The sequence below is a fragment of the Lytechinus variegatus genome, chromosome 4 (assembly GCF_018143015.1).
Source record: "Lytechinus variegatus isolate NC3 chromosome 4, Lvar_3.0, whole genome shotgun sequence".
NCBI classification, from domain to species: domain Eukaryota; kingdom Metazoa; phylum Echinodermata; class Echinoidea; order Temnopleuroida; family Toxopneustidae; genus Lytechinus; species Lytechinus variegatus.
Genome location: NC_054743.1, coordinates 42,541,420 through 42,558,254, shown reverse-complemented (window position 1 = coordinate 42,558,254; position 16,835 = coordinate 42,541,420). Strand labels below are relative to the sequence as shown.

General features: G+C 35.4%; 1 protein-coding gene across 1 annotated transcript; it reads right to left on the bottom strand.

The window, feature by feature from the left end:
- Positions 1-1,379: 1,379 nt before the first annotated feature.
- LOC121413005 lies at positions 1,380-8,030 on the bottom strand. Its single transcript, XM_041605767.1, has 4 exons — positions 7,973-8,030; positions 6,908-7,183; positions 2,757-2,882; positions 1,380-1,561 (listed from the first exon to the last, which is right to left on the bottom strand). Exons 1-4 carry the CDS (start codon positions 7,998-8,000, stop codon positions 1,380-1,382), a joined length of 612 nt encoding a protein of 203 aa, XP_041461701.1. The 5' UTR covers positions 8,001-8,030.
- Positions 8,031-16,835: the final 8,805 nt, after the last annotated feature.

The window sequence follows — 16,835 nt, the reverse complement described above, 5'->3', positions numbered from 1 at the left end:
TTTTACATTTTCATGGTTGAGCGAGCACATTCGAAAACTTGGGAATGAATACTCTTTATACTGCATGGATATATTCTTTCCCTAACAATTTCTCGGGATCAGTTGAATTTATGGATGAATCAGTGGTGGATCCAGAATTTTAAAATAGGGGAGGGGCCAATAATCTGGGGAGCCACCAACATTTTCAATTCTTAACATGATCTAACAAGTTATAGAGGATACTACCATAAACCCCTATGATGATACGTCACTATACAGGGGCCGCGGAACAATTTTCAACGTGGGGGCGGGGGTGGGGGGCTGAGCCAAAAGTGGGTGGGGAGGCTGACCGTGCAAAAAATCACAATCCTATGATCATTTTTACTTTTTTGTAAATGCTTTTAAAAAGAGGGGACCTGAAGCCCCCCCCCCCGTGTCCGCGGCCCCTGAAATTAATTGTGCTCACTCAACCATGAACATACAATATCAAAATTATGTGTGGAGTGGCTAAATGATGGATAGTAAAACAACATAACACCATAAAATTCACTTAAAACAACTTTTGCCGAACTTTGTATTTTCGCAATCTGAAAAACGACTCTTGTGACTTTCAAAAATGATCATTTTTAATTGCTCAAGCATGACTCAATCGATCAGTTTCGTTTTTCCCCAGGAGTTGCTTAATGGGTATAAAAAACCACCAACGAAATATCATATCTCAAGATAATTTCGTTCTAAAGTTACAGCAATTTGATTTAAGGGGCTTACTTTTTTTGTTGTGTATATTTCTACAGCTAATTTTATTTAGGGTGAACTTCCCCTTCAAAGTAGGTCATATAACAACCGATATAGGGTATTGAATATCCTAAAATTCGAAAAATACATACATGTACATAATTAAGGGATATAAGAATACATATTAGTATACATTTTTTTAATTAATAGAAAGTCAAATATATTTATACTTATTGATGATAAATGATTGTGTGTGGATGATATTTAAGAAATGGTATTTTGTCAAAATAGAAGAAAACTTTTATTTGAATGAAAAAGTCGGATTCACTTTACCGATCCTCAAACATAGCTCATGAATTGCTTCAATCATGTCAACTCTAAGGCTCATATTAAACGCAGAAGAAATTGTGATAAAAAATGAAACACGAATAAAATTTTCTTGCAAAAATGACAGAAATATTTACGAAATATAAACACAGAAACAACACTGCCAATATGACCATGGCTGATAATAAAGATGATACTCTTCTTTTGGCTGTTTATCTAGCCTGTACATTTACTTTTATGGTTTAACGATAAAAAAAGAGAAGTAGGAGGTGCCCTATAGGTATTCGTCAAAAATGTAATAAAAGGTCTGTTGTCATTGCAGAGCACCCTTTTCTCTTCTAATAACATTTATATTTGCAAACTAAGGCATGACGTTGCTTGCCTCCCATTGGTGCTAGCTTAATCACGTGATCCTCGCGACAGTAACTTATCAGAGTACGTCTCTTGCGATCTGGATCTGGAGCAAAGATGCTTGGTGTGAAATCAACTCTGTGTTGTTTAAGACGGGGGAAAGTTCCCGCTGCAAGAAATTTATTAAAAACAAATACTTGAAATATTTGCAGAAATGGCTCGGAATTCGACAACACAAGTGCATTCCTACAAACCTTTTTTTTACCCTATACAAAATGATCTTACATTATTAATGATATTACCTTCATCATGGGCAAACGAAGATTTTTATTTCATTTTTTTTATTTTTATCTTTTATACACTTTTTACCAAAGTAAGGACATTCTTTTTTAACTTGACAATCAAGGGAGCGGAGGGACTGAGTTTTTCATCTGGGCGCTTTTACATTTCTGTAAAGTGAAATGTAAGAAATTTGTGAACAGTTCTTGTGCTTAAAAATGGGTACAAATGTAGGTTTTTCGGGGGGCTGCAGCTGCACTCCCGCTGCTTTTTCTATTCTCTTTCGTCATAGTTGCGCAAGTCTTAATGTTTATATTATGTGGGAATTATTTTTGTATCGTGCTAGTTATAAAAAAAACAAGCTTTTTTATATTTTTCTGTCCTGCTGTGATTCGTTAGCACAGGTGGCAATGTAAATGAAATTAAGGACTATACAATTGATGACGGCAATCAAAATGAGCGATAGCTGTGAAATGATGCCCTACTAAATGCATTCGATCCTAATGGTGAAAATGAAATATCTAATGCAATTAGCCAAAATGATACCTAAACAAAAAGATGACTAACGATATGAATGATGGTATTCATACACTCTTAAAATTAATGCAACAGAGTCCAGAGAACACCTGCAATCTTACTGTACAGTGTAATATCTTATTGATTTGTGTAATATTAAATAATTTTCGTATTTGGTGTATGTAACCTTAAAAATTTATTGTAATTGTTACTGATTCTTTTCTTCCCTTTTTAAAAACAGGCCTGTTCTGTAAAATAGTTGTTTTTAAAATTCTGTCATACTATACATGTACATGTAACAATTTACACAATTATTTGGTTACCTTTTCTGTAAATTCTTATATTTATATAACATTTTATTTTTTCTAATAGTGTACTGAGAATGTTCAATTAGAATAAACGATAACCATTTGAATAAACTACGACAATGAATATTGAATAGATTTGAAATCAGTAATAATGACAATTCAAATGTAAAGGGCCATTTGAACCAAATGATGACCATTACACTGAATGATAACAATCAAACTAAATGATAGTAATCGAATGAGTAATAATTATAATTTTACCTTCGCAAATTGTCAGCAAATTGTCATCTTCACACGTCACCACCATCAACCTATTCATTACATTCTGGGTTGCACATATCTGTTTTTCTTCGGGTTCCGCGACTCTTACGTTATCATACCACAAGTCTGTCAGGATATGATCAAACAAGGATAAAGCCCAGTAATATCACATACGCAAATAATTGAAGACAAAATACTTATTTGCTAAGAATTCAGTTGTAGTTTATCAGTTGGGGTGCCAAAATGCCAGGAATAGGTGCAAAAAAATTACCTCCACTAATTTCAAACGTTCATCGCTAATCAGTCATCAGTACATTACATTATTTGAATGATCGTAAAGTCTGACTAATCACCGTCAAGTTGGTTCTGTATGTATTTGTATTGCTCAAAGTGATAGTACAGGGTATCTCTAAAAAAGTCATAAGGATGCCATCTGGGCACCCATTGGCATTTTTTTTCTATTTACGCCATAAGACACGCGCATTTTATACATTCTTGTTATTCATGATTTTTCTATTTTACAGAAATAAACATGCCATGTTTCGTATCAAATTCAAGATTATGAAATATCAGTTTGGTAGGAAATTCCTCTACTTTTTTTTTTTCAAAGATTTTTTTCCCTCTTCAGTCCCGGCAGCATGTTATGATATCTTTTTACATAGACTTTCTCATCATGGTGTGCGCGGGAAGGCCTTGGAGTGGTTCAGAAGCTACTTGTCCGACAGACGTCAACTTGTATCTTTGAATGGTCATGCATCCAACATGCAATAGATTAATTGTGGAGTCCCGCAAGGCAGTCTGTTAGGCCCTTTATTATTTGTCATTTATATCAATGACTTTTGTAAATCATCTGATATCCTTTCGCCATTCTTTTTTGCAGACGATTCTAATAAATTTTATTCCCATAAAAATCCATATACCTTAGTAAATACTGTTAATAATGAACTTTTAAAAGTCACACAATGGATAAGATCCAACAAATTGTCTCTTAATTTACTTAAAACTAAATATATGCTATTTAGAAATTCCATTGATACACTTCCCATGGACATTGTTTTAGATGACACTAATTTAGAAAGTGTCATATTCATTAAATTTCTCGGTGATACCGTTGATAATAAGCTTTCCTGGAAATACCACACAGATTGAATATGTAAGATTTTTTCGCGAAATATTGGCATTATCAATCAACTGAAATATCATTTTTCGTCGTCATCACTTTCAATGGTATAATCTTCCCTGATTTGCCTTACTTGAATTATGGGATACTTGCCTGGGGCAGCACCCATCAAACCATTTTAGATAGTCTGTTATTACTGCAAAAGAAGTCCCTTCGTGTTATTCATAATTCAGCTTTTCGTTCACACACTGACCCACTATTTTTTATAGCAAATTGCTGAAGATAAGCGACCTATATTTATTTCATTTAGGACAATTTATGTTTGAATTTGACACAAACACACTTCCACGTGTATTTGATTCTATGTTTCCTCTTAATCGGTCTTTTCATAATTACCCTACTAGACAATCTAACGAATTTCATTTACCCCGTTATAGAACTTTATTGGCAAAGAGTACATTTATGTTCGATGGCCCTAGATTTTGGAACTCCCTCGACAACAACATAAAAAACAGCCCTTCCATACGTTCTTTTAAAAGAAAACTGAAAAACTTCTTACTTAAATCCTACCGAGGTCCTCATTACTATTTCCCGCTCGTTATCATCTCCTCTCAGACTTCAAGTTTTTTTTTAGTCTTTATCATTTTGTTTTATCCTCTCTTTTCGGTCGTAATTTTTCCTGATTCTATTTTACGTTTATTTCTCCTTTTGTCGTCCTGTTTTGTTTCTTTCATTTTATTATATTATGTTTTCGTTTTGTCTTGTTCTGTGAGTTATCCTGTTCTTTTTAATCTATTTAGTAAATCTCCTTATGCAAATACCAACCATTGCGTCTCTCTCTCTTTCTCGCTCTCTCCTCTTTTCTCTTCCTTAAGGGGGTTCACATTATACAAGCATGGACCTATTAGGTCCATGATACAAGCTATGCTTTTTAGTGAATCCCCCATTTCCACAGATACTTTTCTTCTATCCAAACTAGGTATTATAATTTGTCTACAAAATATTTTGTATTATTTTTATATGTTAGTTATCATGATTATTATTAATGTATGGCTTATGACGTCAATATAAAACAAGAAATGATCAAGGGCGCCCAGATGACACCATTCCGAATTCGGAGTAGACGCTATCCCTTTGAGCAAAAAAAAAGCACACATACCCAATTTTACGGTTATGTTGTGTTTCTACTGACTACTTGTGGAGCATTTCATGAAACGAGTTCTCGGATATTTTATCCGACAGTTACCACAGATGGAAAGTTAGGAGGGTGGGGTAGGGGTATCTCCAGGGGAGTGTCAAGCTTTCGTCGATAGATAAATACTACCGTACACATTTTCCCCGATCGGCCGCTAAAAGCCGATGTTATTTAGGCCTTCATGGAGGCAGTCCTAGCAATGATTAAAGCTTTATATAAGTTCACCGATCTTAAACCTTATTGTTACAAAATATATGAATTACTTCAAAAGGTCTAAAATGCTGCGAGTGGGAGAAGCTCAAGCACAGGTTGCTTTATATTTCATGTATTTAGAACTGAAAATCAAATATTCTGAGGATATTTTATCATGAACTAAGTGTTTATGTATACACACTTAATGCAAGTGTGACGCCGAATCTGAAATTGATACTGCACTGACCCGAAACGTGGTCTTGTAAAGTCAAATGATTTACTAAGGGGTAACATGACTCAGTCAAATTGTCAAACTTTTTTACCGAGTAGCCGGACTCGCTTGAAAAAAGTTACGGAAACTAACTAAAAACAGTATGGCGAGTGGCCAGAATGTTTACAGTGGGTCTGGTCACTCGCCTTTAATAGTCTTGCCACTCGCTAGAAAAAAGTCTGAAATTTATGATAATCTGACCTGAAAAAAAAATCGTTGTGTAACTATAGCTCCCTCCCCTTGGTGAATAACATTGGACATCACCCCTGCTGGGAACATTTTATTTCTGCTCTTATTCAATTTTTTTGAAAAGCTTACTAAAAACCCTCTCACTCTTTCAATAACTATTCATAGTTTAGATAAATTCTTCACGTTTCCTATTTACTTTCTTTTCTAATCCTGTCACATTTCCCCTCTCTTTTCTTTTACCCTCTGCTGCATTTTCTTTAATTTCTTCTTTTATTTTTTGGGGGTGGATCAATGGGTGTTCTCGCAACTGCTATGAAGAAGGATTCAAGATAGCCGTGAAATTATTGAAAATGCAAGGCAAATCACAATAAAAAACTTCTGCTCTTATTCATTTTTTTTTAGAAAAGTTTACTACATACCCACTCACCCTTCCAATAACTACTCATAGTTTAGCTAAATCCTTCACGTTTCCTATTTACTTTCTTTTCTAATCCTGTCACATTTCCCCTCTCTTTTCTTTTACCCTCTGCTGCATTTTCTTTAATTTCTTCTTTTATTTTTTGGGGGTGGATCAATGGGTGTTCTCGCAACTGCTATGAAGAAGGATTCAAGATAGCCGTGAAATTATTGAAAATGCAAGGCAAATCACAATAAAAAACTTCTGCTCTTATTCATTTTTTTTTAGAAAAATTTATTACATACCCACTCACCCTTCCAATAACTACTCATAGTTTAGCTAAATCCTTCACGTTTCCTATTTACTTTCTTTTCTAATCCTGTCACATTCCCCCTCCTTTCCCTTACCCTTTGCTGCATTGTCTTTTTTTGGGGGGTGGATCAATGGGTGTTCTCGCAACTGCAATGAAGAAGGATTCAAGATAGCCGTGAAAGTATTGAAAATGCAAGGCAAATCACAATAAACAACTCGGGACGTTTTGTCGAAAATTCGCCAGCCGGAAAAACAGTTTCGTCCAAACTTTCGGAACCCACCCAAAAAAATGCAAATAATTCGTTTTCCAATACACTGCTGTTTTGATTTACCACAGTTTTCGTTAGTCATCTTTTTTGTGTATTTTTTGTCATGAAAGGCTTTGCAATATTTTTTCTTGAATTCTCCGTTGGTTGCTGAACAAAAACTCCATATGCCTCTATTCTTGGTCTTGATCATCATTGTTGATACTCACCGGTGTTCAGCCGCGATCCATCTGTACAAACGAATGATTCATCTTCTTTCTCGTATTTGCACCCAATCCAGGTATTAAATTCGGACCCCGACTTCTGCCATTGTCGCACGTAAGAGGAACCGGCAACTGTAATCTCGTCGTAGCTATTCGGAACGAATAGATGACCTCCTATCGAGTTACATATCGTAATTGCAGAGGCATAGTTATTTAGAAGAGACGGTGGAAGCCTGTAACAACCTGGTCCTATGCTTTCCCATCCAAGAGTACATGTTTCGTCTTGAAGATCAAAGTAAAATCCATGTGAGAGATTTTTCGGATGAGAAATATACATAATTCATTCAATTGCAATTATCCACTATCTCTACACAGAGAACTAACATGTTATTAATTGATATATATTTTAATTACAATAAAAAATATATTTGTATTATTTACTTCATTTTTGTTTGTAAACTCAAGACACGTGAAACTCATTTATTGTAACAACAGAATCCAGGGTTTGATGTACTAGACGTTAAACAAATCCACAAAAATGAATGACTAATAATGCATGGAAATCGTATTGGTCATTGCAATTATCCAATAAATGATTGGTTCAAATGATTCATGATTTAAGCAAAATGTCCACCAATATCGCCTTTTGTGTAAAATAACCATGCCTATTGTTTTGGAACAGAGAGACAAAGTTATCTAAGCCATGAGAGCATTTAATCCATACTTCCTGTCGGACAAGCATTATTCGTTGAATTTTTTTATTACTTCAATGTGCTTTATAGTTTCAAATCATCGTTATAATCTGCTCATAATGAAACGACCCCTATTCTAACGGAACCTTGTTGAGAACATAACTTACGATTTCTTAATCACTTATCTATTAAGATATGATAAATTGAATACCACACAAATAAACTTCTTCGTGAAATCTTTCCAATAATATCACCAATAGTATTATCACTACCATAACTAACACAGCCACCACTACCACCATCATTGTAACCCCTGCCCTCATCATCAATTACAACAAAGAATAAGATCACAAGGAAAGAAATATCTTCCGATACATACTAGTAGTTGATGTTCCAGATGACTGCATCGCAGAAGAAAACAGGGCTATCAATACATGTAAAGCTGACATTCTTGTTACGAAGATATTTCGTCAGCAAATTCGAATACTTTTCAGAAGTAAGTGTAAATGACCTACCTATAGTGAAAAATAAACAATAAAAGAGCATTTATTTGTAAATCAAATCGCCCGAAATAATGAGTGTAGGCATGATTCATCCACCTGGGTAAGAGGATGGGCCCCTATTGTGAAATTCCAAACTAGTAGTCTTTTAAAATTCTTGTTTGAACAAAACGATCGATCTTCAAATAGTATTGACGCTCTTTCGAAACGAAAAGAAAGTGAAAGAAAAGTCTGGAACCAGAATAGCTTGGATAAGGCTATACCTTACTCCCTTAACAAAACAGGAAAGCAAAAAGATAGAAGTGAAACTTCGACGGATTTTTTTTTAAATTGAATTTCCGTAAGTATCTGATATTTGAAAAAATGTGAAACTAATACATTCGATTGGATTGGAATCAAATCACAAGCGTGGTAAATATATTTGTTGGACGAACATAGTGTGATTGGCCCGTAGCCTGATAGCAGGTTTAACTTATTAAAACTCAGGTTTAAAGTTGTGGTTTAGGGAAGGGATACCCAACTGTTACATAAATCACTAACAGTAGAGATATCATATTTAAGCTCACTTGGCTCTCAAATCATTCATGATTGTCTAAGAAGTATATATAGATGATTGTCTTCAACATCGATGAATCAGGAAAGAGCACAGTAAACACATGAAACATACAACTTAATAAAAAATGATTCTTTTGGCTTCAAATACTTTAACTACAACTTTAAACCTGAGTTTAAGTTAAACCTGACTTCAGAATACGGGCCATTATGTTTATGAAACGTGCAGTTGCATAACGACCGCCATTTTCTGTTGTAGAGAACGTGTCATTTTTACTTATTATTTTGATCATTAAATGCTTAAAGAGAAATTCCAGTAGTTGCAGTAAACACTGATAATCACGAGAAAGTCTGTAAAACAAGGCTTAATTTTCTGTATATCATCGAGGATCTAGATCTGGTACAGTTTCATAAACAGAACTTTGTGAAATCTATACCCTTTTTACACAGGCTAAAATTTCCTTAACCCCGTACAATAGGTGGGGCTCAATTTCCATTTAGCCCCACCTATATTACGGGGTTAAGCTTAGCCCACTTTCTTTTACACAGCATTTTCGCAAAGTTGGCTAACCCCACCTTTAGTACGGGATTATTTGGCCCTGCAAAAAAGCAGGGTTATCCCAGCTATTGCGGTGCTAAGAGCGATAGTACGGGGTTAAGATCGCTAGTGTAAAACGAAAGTGGGCTAACCTTAACCCGTACTATAGGTGGGACTAAATAGCCCCACCTATACTACGGGGTAATGGGAATTTTAGCGTGTGTAAAAAGTGTACGAGTTAACATGGTTAAGTACTTGTACTACAAATGATCGACAAATGTATATAAGGCATGAGCTACCACTAGTCTGGGGTTTGCGAGTTTCGTGTGCGAAAAGCAAGCATTCCTTATCGGGGTTAGCAATGACAATTTGGCATGTGTGAAAAGGAAAAAAAATAGTACGGAGTTAGCGATAGTCCGGGGCTAAGAAAATCCTGTGTAAAAAGGTATAAGAAATCTAAGATGAAAAAAATGTTCAGACTGAAGATTCCCAACACAGATAAGCGCACGTGGGACAGTGCATAATTATTGCTCTGAATGTCGAGCCCGACGCCTTACCCGATTCCTGTGCTTATTTGCGGATTTCTCAGCAATTACACAATTTCTTCCAGAATCCTTTGACATATATGTTTTATTTATACAAACAGACACATTGGTGGTCATTTCATTGGATTCTGTTCGAACTCACGGTTACCAAAAAATAGCATTTACCTTTAAACATCCGATTCATTCCAATGAAAAATCATTTTCAAAATATGTATAAGTGCATTGCCCTTGTGCCTTGTCTGACAAAGAGTTAAGATGGTTCTGATTAATCACAAGCCAGCAACGACAATATCTAAAATGCATGTTTGTGTAAAACGTTTGCTGATTTTTTTCATGTTTTTTACTGAATCAACATTATCAAGAAACATAATAAAAAATATATTAACTAAAATAATGATTATAATCAACAACAACAAATATAAACATGACATTAACTATTCAATAAATACGATTCACTTGTCTATCCCATCTTGATGAAGAAAATATTGTTTTGATTTTGAACAAATGTGTATGTCTTGTCTTTCCGTCAATGCCCACAATCATTATATTGATTATTATGGCATATGAACGTCAAGATTGACTTGACTTACCGGGACCGGCAGGTGCAATTCACCTGGTGAACACCCTACTCTTTGACGACTAGTGTATTGGTTTTAACGTGCATAGGTTATGACTCTCCTATACACGTGACCAGCATTTGCGTCCTTTCCGATGGATGGAGTGTTTTCCAACTGCATTCACACCTGCACTGAATACAGTGGTGAGGCACGATAACACACAACGCTAATGCATCAGATTTTTTGTTAGACGCGTTTCGGCATGAGCGGGACTCGAACCCCTCACGTTGAGATCTACGATCTTATCCGACACATGCACTCTAACCGACTGAGCTACGCTGCCTCCCTTATGTCATACCAAATACACTGACAGTCACCAATAGATGAGAAAGGGATATCCAAATCGATTTTAACAATTTCTTCTCGAAATAAATTCCATGTTTAGAAAGAATCTGCCAACTGACATGAAGATAATTTATCAAGAACACTTATATGTGCATACATTTGGCATAATATATCCTTCCTAGCAGTTAAACGATTTAAAGGACAAAATTCGATTGACTTCCAGACACTTTCGTAATTATCATGTAATAACAATTTTACCAACAACATTTTGTGCCAGAGAGAAGCTGTAATTATGGATCAATCATGCATAAACCACCAAAAAAAAAATTCATTACACATTAACCGCCTTTGGACCATTCCGCTGCCTTAACCATGTTTATCCCCCAAAACGTAAACTAATGATTTCAATTGTATGAAGAATAATTTTGATAATTTGATATAAAGTACTCAGAAAAAGACTACAGGAGCTGTGGCAGCCATACAGACTTTATCACACAGATAAATTTTCTACACGCCAGCAAGTTAGAATACTTTCAATACGAGTTTTACTTTGTGGTTAAGATCATACATTTGTTTTGTATTCAATGAAAAAATGAATTTTTTAAGATTTAAAAGTGAATGTATTCCACTTTAAAAAATTCTCTCGTGATATCAAGAAATGAATTCTTGATATCAAGAAATGAATTCTTGATATTTAAGAAATGAGCTCTTGATTTCAAGAATTCAATTTTTGTATATGATATCAAGAAATTTTTTTATCAAGAATTCATTTCTTGATAGAAAAAAATATATATTTATGAACCACATGAATCATTTCTTGATATCAAGAAATCAATTCTTGATATGAAAAATGATTTTATGTGGTTAATAAATGGAAATTCTTGCTATCAAGAATTTAATTCTTGATATCAAGAAATTAATTCGTGATATCAAGAAATGAATTCGTGATATCAAGAAATGAATTCTTATATGAAGAAGTGAATTCTTTATATATAAAAAAATGATTTTATGTGGTTAATAAATGGAAACTCTTGATATCAAGAATTTAATTATTTGTATCAAGAAATGAATTCTTGATATCAAGAAATGAATTCTTGATATCAAGAAATAAATTCTTGATATCAAGAAATTAATTCTTGGTATAAATGTTAAAATAGCTTTCCATATGATCGCGCGACTCCACGAGTCTGTTTGTGTTAAAAAGGGGAAATTATTGTATAGGTGTGACTTGCCATCAACGTCCGTTTTCGGTGGATTGTTCGTGCGTTAAGACTCAACATTTAAACCCTTTTAATCTGATTGAAAATGTCATAAACATCGATAAGGGAGTATGGTAGTTCGGTGAGGTGGATGTACTTCTTGAGAAGGGAAAGGGCGGGTGTATGAGTTGATATGTAACATCATATGCGGGTAGATCCCAAATATAATCATGTAGTATATTATCGATAGTTCGAATGTTACACAAATAATGAATGTTTATGAGAGTAATGGACAGAATACTTTTAGAGGTGAAAGATGAAATAATCCATTAATTTCATATTTCATCAAATAAAATATTCCGCCCATTGTACGAATTAAGAAAAATATAATTTGGTTTAGAAGGCACCTACAAATAGATGATTTCTGATATACAATAATTAATGTTCATGAGTGCAATGGACTGAATACTTCATGAGGTGAAAGTTTGAATAACCCATTCAGCGATTTTGTCCATTGTACCAAGACTGCAGCTGCAGGCACCAACAGTGTGCGTGCGTAATGAAAATGAAAAATGAAAATCCATAATTTATTGTTCGAAATAGACATGAAATTAAAAAATCCGAAAATTTGCTTTGCCCAATTGATCAGCCACCGTGCAGCGCCAGATCGACGAAGCTCTATCCTTTTAATTGTTGACCGCCAAACAGGGTAGCAGCAACTCCCATCTTTTAACGTCTTTTGGTCTGACGCGGCCGGGGTTTGAACCCCCGACCTCCCGGTTGTGAGACGGACGCTCTACCAACTGACCCAACACACCGGTTACTAACAATCAAGAGACGTAACAATTAACAGACCGAACTCGCACTGCATGAGTATGGTTTGCATCGAAAGTCATAAAGTTAATTATGAAAAAAAATCATTTTTTAGGTATCATATAAACCAAATAATGATATTTGTTTTCATTCGTGCAACAGAATACTTCATTCGGTGAAAGATGAAAAAAAAATAACCAACGAGGCGTAGCCGAGTTGAATGGATCATTTTTTTTACCTCATGAATATTTTATTCATTGCACTCATAAACATTTATTATTTGTATAATAGGCTGAATGATCGACATCAAACGACCAATCAAATGTCACGGATCTATCTAGGTGTCATATAAAGTATACTGTATGTGTAAGTGATGGAGTTCAGCTGATGTGTCTGATAACATACTACCCCATAAATAAAGTCTCTTTCATCAAGTTCATTTTTTTTAGCAAATTGCTAGGTCTCCTTATGGCTAGATTTATCAATGATAATTATATGACAATTATATGAAACCTATATAGATCCGTGTGATTTGATTGGTTGTTTGATATCGTTCACTCAGCCCATTTGCAATGACGTCATCAACCGTGCAATTTGAGATCCATTCATCGTGCAACTTTGGATCCATACGATTTTTCCCTTTGAACGTGCGCATGTTGTAATGACGTAATCCTAGGAAATTAAAGAGACCGAACTCGCACTGCATCAATTCATGAATTCATAAATTTCATATAAAAAAAATATAAGTGTCATACAAGCCAAATAATGAATGGACAGAATACTACCATCGGTGAAAGATGAAATATGAGCCATTCAACTCGGCTACGTCTCGTTAAATGGATCATTTTATATTTCACCTCATGAAGTATTTTGTCCGTTGCAATCATAAACATTCATTTTTTGTATATTATATTTGAGAGTGATTTCACTAATTTTATATTACTGTATATAGCATACTGTGTTATGCATGGCAGCTACATGAGATGATTTCATTTTAACCTTTTTTTTTGCAATTGATCTACATCCCGACGTAAGTTTTCAGGCATTGGTCTCGAGACTTAATATTTACAAATACAATTTCGGTTCATTATTTTCATTATGCCAGTTTGGCAACCAATGAGGTTGTATAGGCGTTATTTAAGGAGGGGGGTTATCATGCCCCTTGTTTTTCTTATAGAAAATTGAAATGAACATTTGATTTATAAATAAAGTGTTTGTTCTGATATTCAGATGCCTGATACCTTTGGGGATGGAGTTCAAGCTCCCGCTATCGAAGATTTTGCAGATGATGTTGCTGCAGATCCTGCTGTTGCAGAGGCCACACAGCAAAAACTGTGGTGTTAACCGGTGTACATAGAGGACTACACCAGTTATTTTTCACCGGTATTTAATTGGTGGTGTTAGTTTTACACCTATAGGTGTTATTACAACACCTTTGGTTCTTACACTCTAAAAAATGAAGTGCTAATTAAGCTCTTAAAGAGCGTGTATAGTGACTGCACTTCGGAGTGCTGATTTGTCTAGTTCAATTTGAACTAGACAAATCAGCACTCCGAAGTGCAGTCACTATACACACTCTTTAAGAGCTAACTTAGCACTTCATTTTTTAGAGTGTACACTTATACTCTTTGGTGTTATGTTCAATCTTTAGGGTGTAATTTTAACACCTCAGGGTGTGGTCCTCTATTAACGCCAATTGGTGTCAGTTTTATTACAACAGTTTTTACAGTGCACTGAAGACGAGGAGGAGGGTGCCATGTAGAATTGAAATGGATTAACGCTTGTGGCATGCATGTATGTTCTCAATTCAGTTTGTGGTTATATAGCAGTGGCTTCTGGTAAATACTCAATATTTAATAACACTCAATTTTTATAACGCACTTTACCATATGGCCCAAAGCGCTCACAATTTCAGTTTACATATTTATATAAACAAAAATCAGAATGACATATTAAATGAGGCAGTTGCCTAGAACTGAAGAGTTTTCAGGGACTTCATAAAGGACTCGATTGTTGGGGATCGTCTTATTGTGATAGGAAGTTTGTTCCATTCCATTTAGGATGCAACGGTGAATGTTCTATCTCCGGTCTGTTTTATTTTAGTTGGATATGTTAATGTAAGTGGGTCTTCAGAGGATCTAGTTCTTCTACCTGGGACATAAATTTCTAAACAATGAGACAAGTATTTTGACATAGGTTATAGAGTGATGTGTATACACAAAGAAGTAAATTGAAAATAATCCGTTGTCTAATAATTTATAATAGGGTTTCAGGTCCTTCATTCATTCATTCATTCATTCATTCATTCGAAGATGTCTTAGTTCGCGAGACATAATTTTTAAACTCGAGGGAAAACTAACGCCATATAATCCCCTAAATCCTACCTGTATTTCTTTGGAAAGCTCACAATCTCTTTTCTTAGACAATTTATATTAGAGAGTACTGGGGTAGACATCTTCGCCGAATTATTCACGAATGAACTACTCAGCTCATCCAAGAAATTGGACGAAACGTAGCGATCCGTGGTCGTGGACCTGAAATTACGCTGGATCAAACGTGAAGGGTATCTACGGAAACGATTCTGGGGCCGAACTTAAGTGAAACGAGCATAAGCATACCCGTTCCAAGCTGGCCTCTTCATTTCTCCCCTGCGAACTTATCCGGCATGCATTCCTCACTTCCCCGGCGAAGAAAAAAATACATCCTATCGCACTGACATTGCTTCTTACCGATTACAAAAAGGTGTAAAAATGTATAACTACATATTCTAGTAATATTAAAAGCAAAACAAAAAAAAATCAGATCATTAGAGTATCACAAAGGGAGCCCCCTGTCTGCACCAGAATAACAGGACTATGTCTGGACGGTGTCGTAAGAAGGGACAGGGTCTGGGTAACCTGTAAGATACATTTTTTATGATAGTAACTATAATGATAAAAATTAGAAGAAAACACGAAAACGAAATTAAAATGTGAGAGTAGATATTGAGGAAAAGAACAGGAAAAAATGAGAAATAATAAATGAAACGAAAATAAAGACGGGGAAAATAGTAACGAGTTGGCAAGCATTGTCAAACATGACTGGTTGCCATTTATACACTCTTGTAGGCTTTTTACACAGGATTTTCTTAACCCCGGACTATCGCTAACCCCGTACTATCCTTAACCCCGTACATGAATATTCATTATACTTACATCTGATTGGACAACAGGGCCGGCTCTGTTGCGGGGCATGAATGGGAGCGCTTAGCCCACTTTCGTTTTACACATGCGATCTTAACCCCGTACTATTGCTCTTAGCACCGCAATTGGTGGGATAACCCTGCTTTTTTGCAGGGCCAAATAATCCCGTACTATAGGTGGGGTTAGCCCACTTTGCAAAAACGCTGTGTAAAACGAAAGTGGGCTAAGCTTAACCCCGTACTATAGGTGGGGCTAAATTGCCATTTAGCCCCACCAATAGTACGGGGTTAAGGAAATTTTAGCCTGTCTAAAAAGGGTTTTTCTGATGAAATGGTAGGGCCACATACAAGGCAGTCGTATAGCCGGATCATTTGCTTCTCATCCTTGTCGGCCTTACAATCAGGAAGATTTGAAGGTCATTTTTTTCAGAGTGATTCATCAAGCTACAATTGATTTCAATTGGCATAGCCAAAACCTAAAGAATAAAGCGAGTTGAATAATGTATTCTTAAACATCAATTATTCACTCTGGTAACTAATAGTATTATGCTGTAGAAGGCTAGAATGATTCTCAGCGTTCTCTACGCCAAACTCAAGAATGTACATCTTTTCGTATACAAATTATCCTATACGTCACATTCAAATTACCCAACGTCATCACGACAGCTACACTTGCCTGACTTGGCATTCCTACGTTGCCGTCTAAACAAAATTCACCAGCTATACTGCGTAACGCTGGAAAATAAATTTATTGAGTTTTAAGAAAGGCTTTAAGCTAACGTTCTCCACTGAATAGTTCTTGTTTTGTGTGTGTGTGTGTGAGAAGTGCACTCGTCCCTGCTGGATATTCTCCTTTCTCTCTCTCTCTCTCTCTGAAGATGTTTTCGATGTTTTTAATTGGGATGAACACCCCAACAAATAGATATTACAGAATAGGGTCTACGTTTCGATCCATTTCTACCTCTTGTATTTGACATCAAAGTCTCCACCACAGAAACATAATTGGGAAATT

What these genes read in the sequence shown, in the direction of transcription:
- LOC121413005 (XM_041605767.1), bottom strand. Translation starts at nt 8,000, where the DNA reads ATGCAGTCATCTGGAACATCAACTACTA. An exon ending in TGGATCGCGGCTGAACACCG is followed by an intron (nt 2,883 to 6,907) that starts GTGAGTATCAAC and finishes ATATCCTGACAG; the next exon opens with ACTTGTGGTATGATAACGTA. An exon ending in TTTGCTGACAATTTGCGAAG is followed by an intron (nt 1,562 to 2,756) that starts GTAAAATTATAA and finishes AATTTCTTGCAG; the next exon opens with CGGGAACTTTCCCCCGTCTT.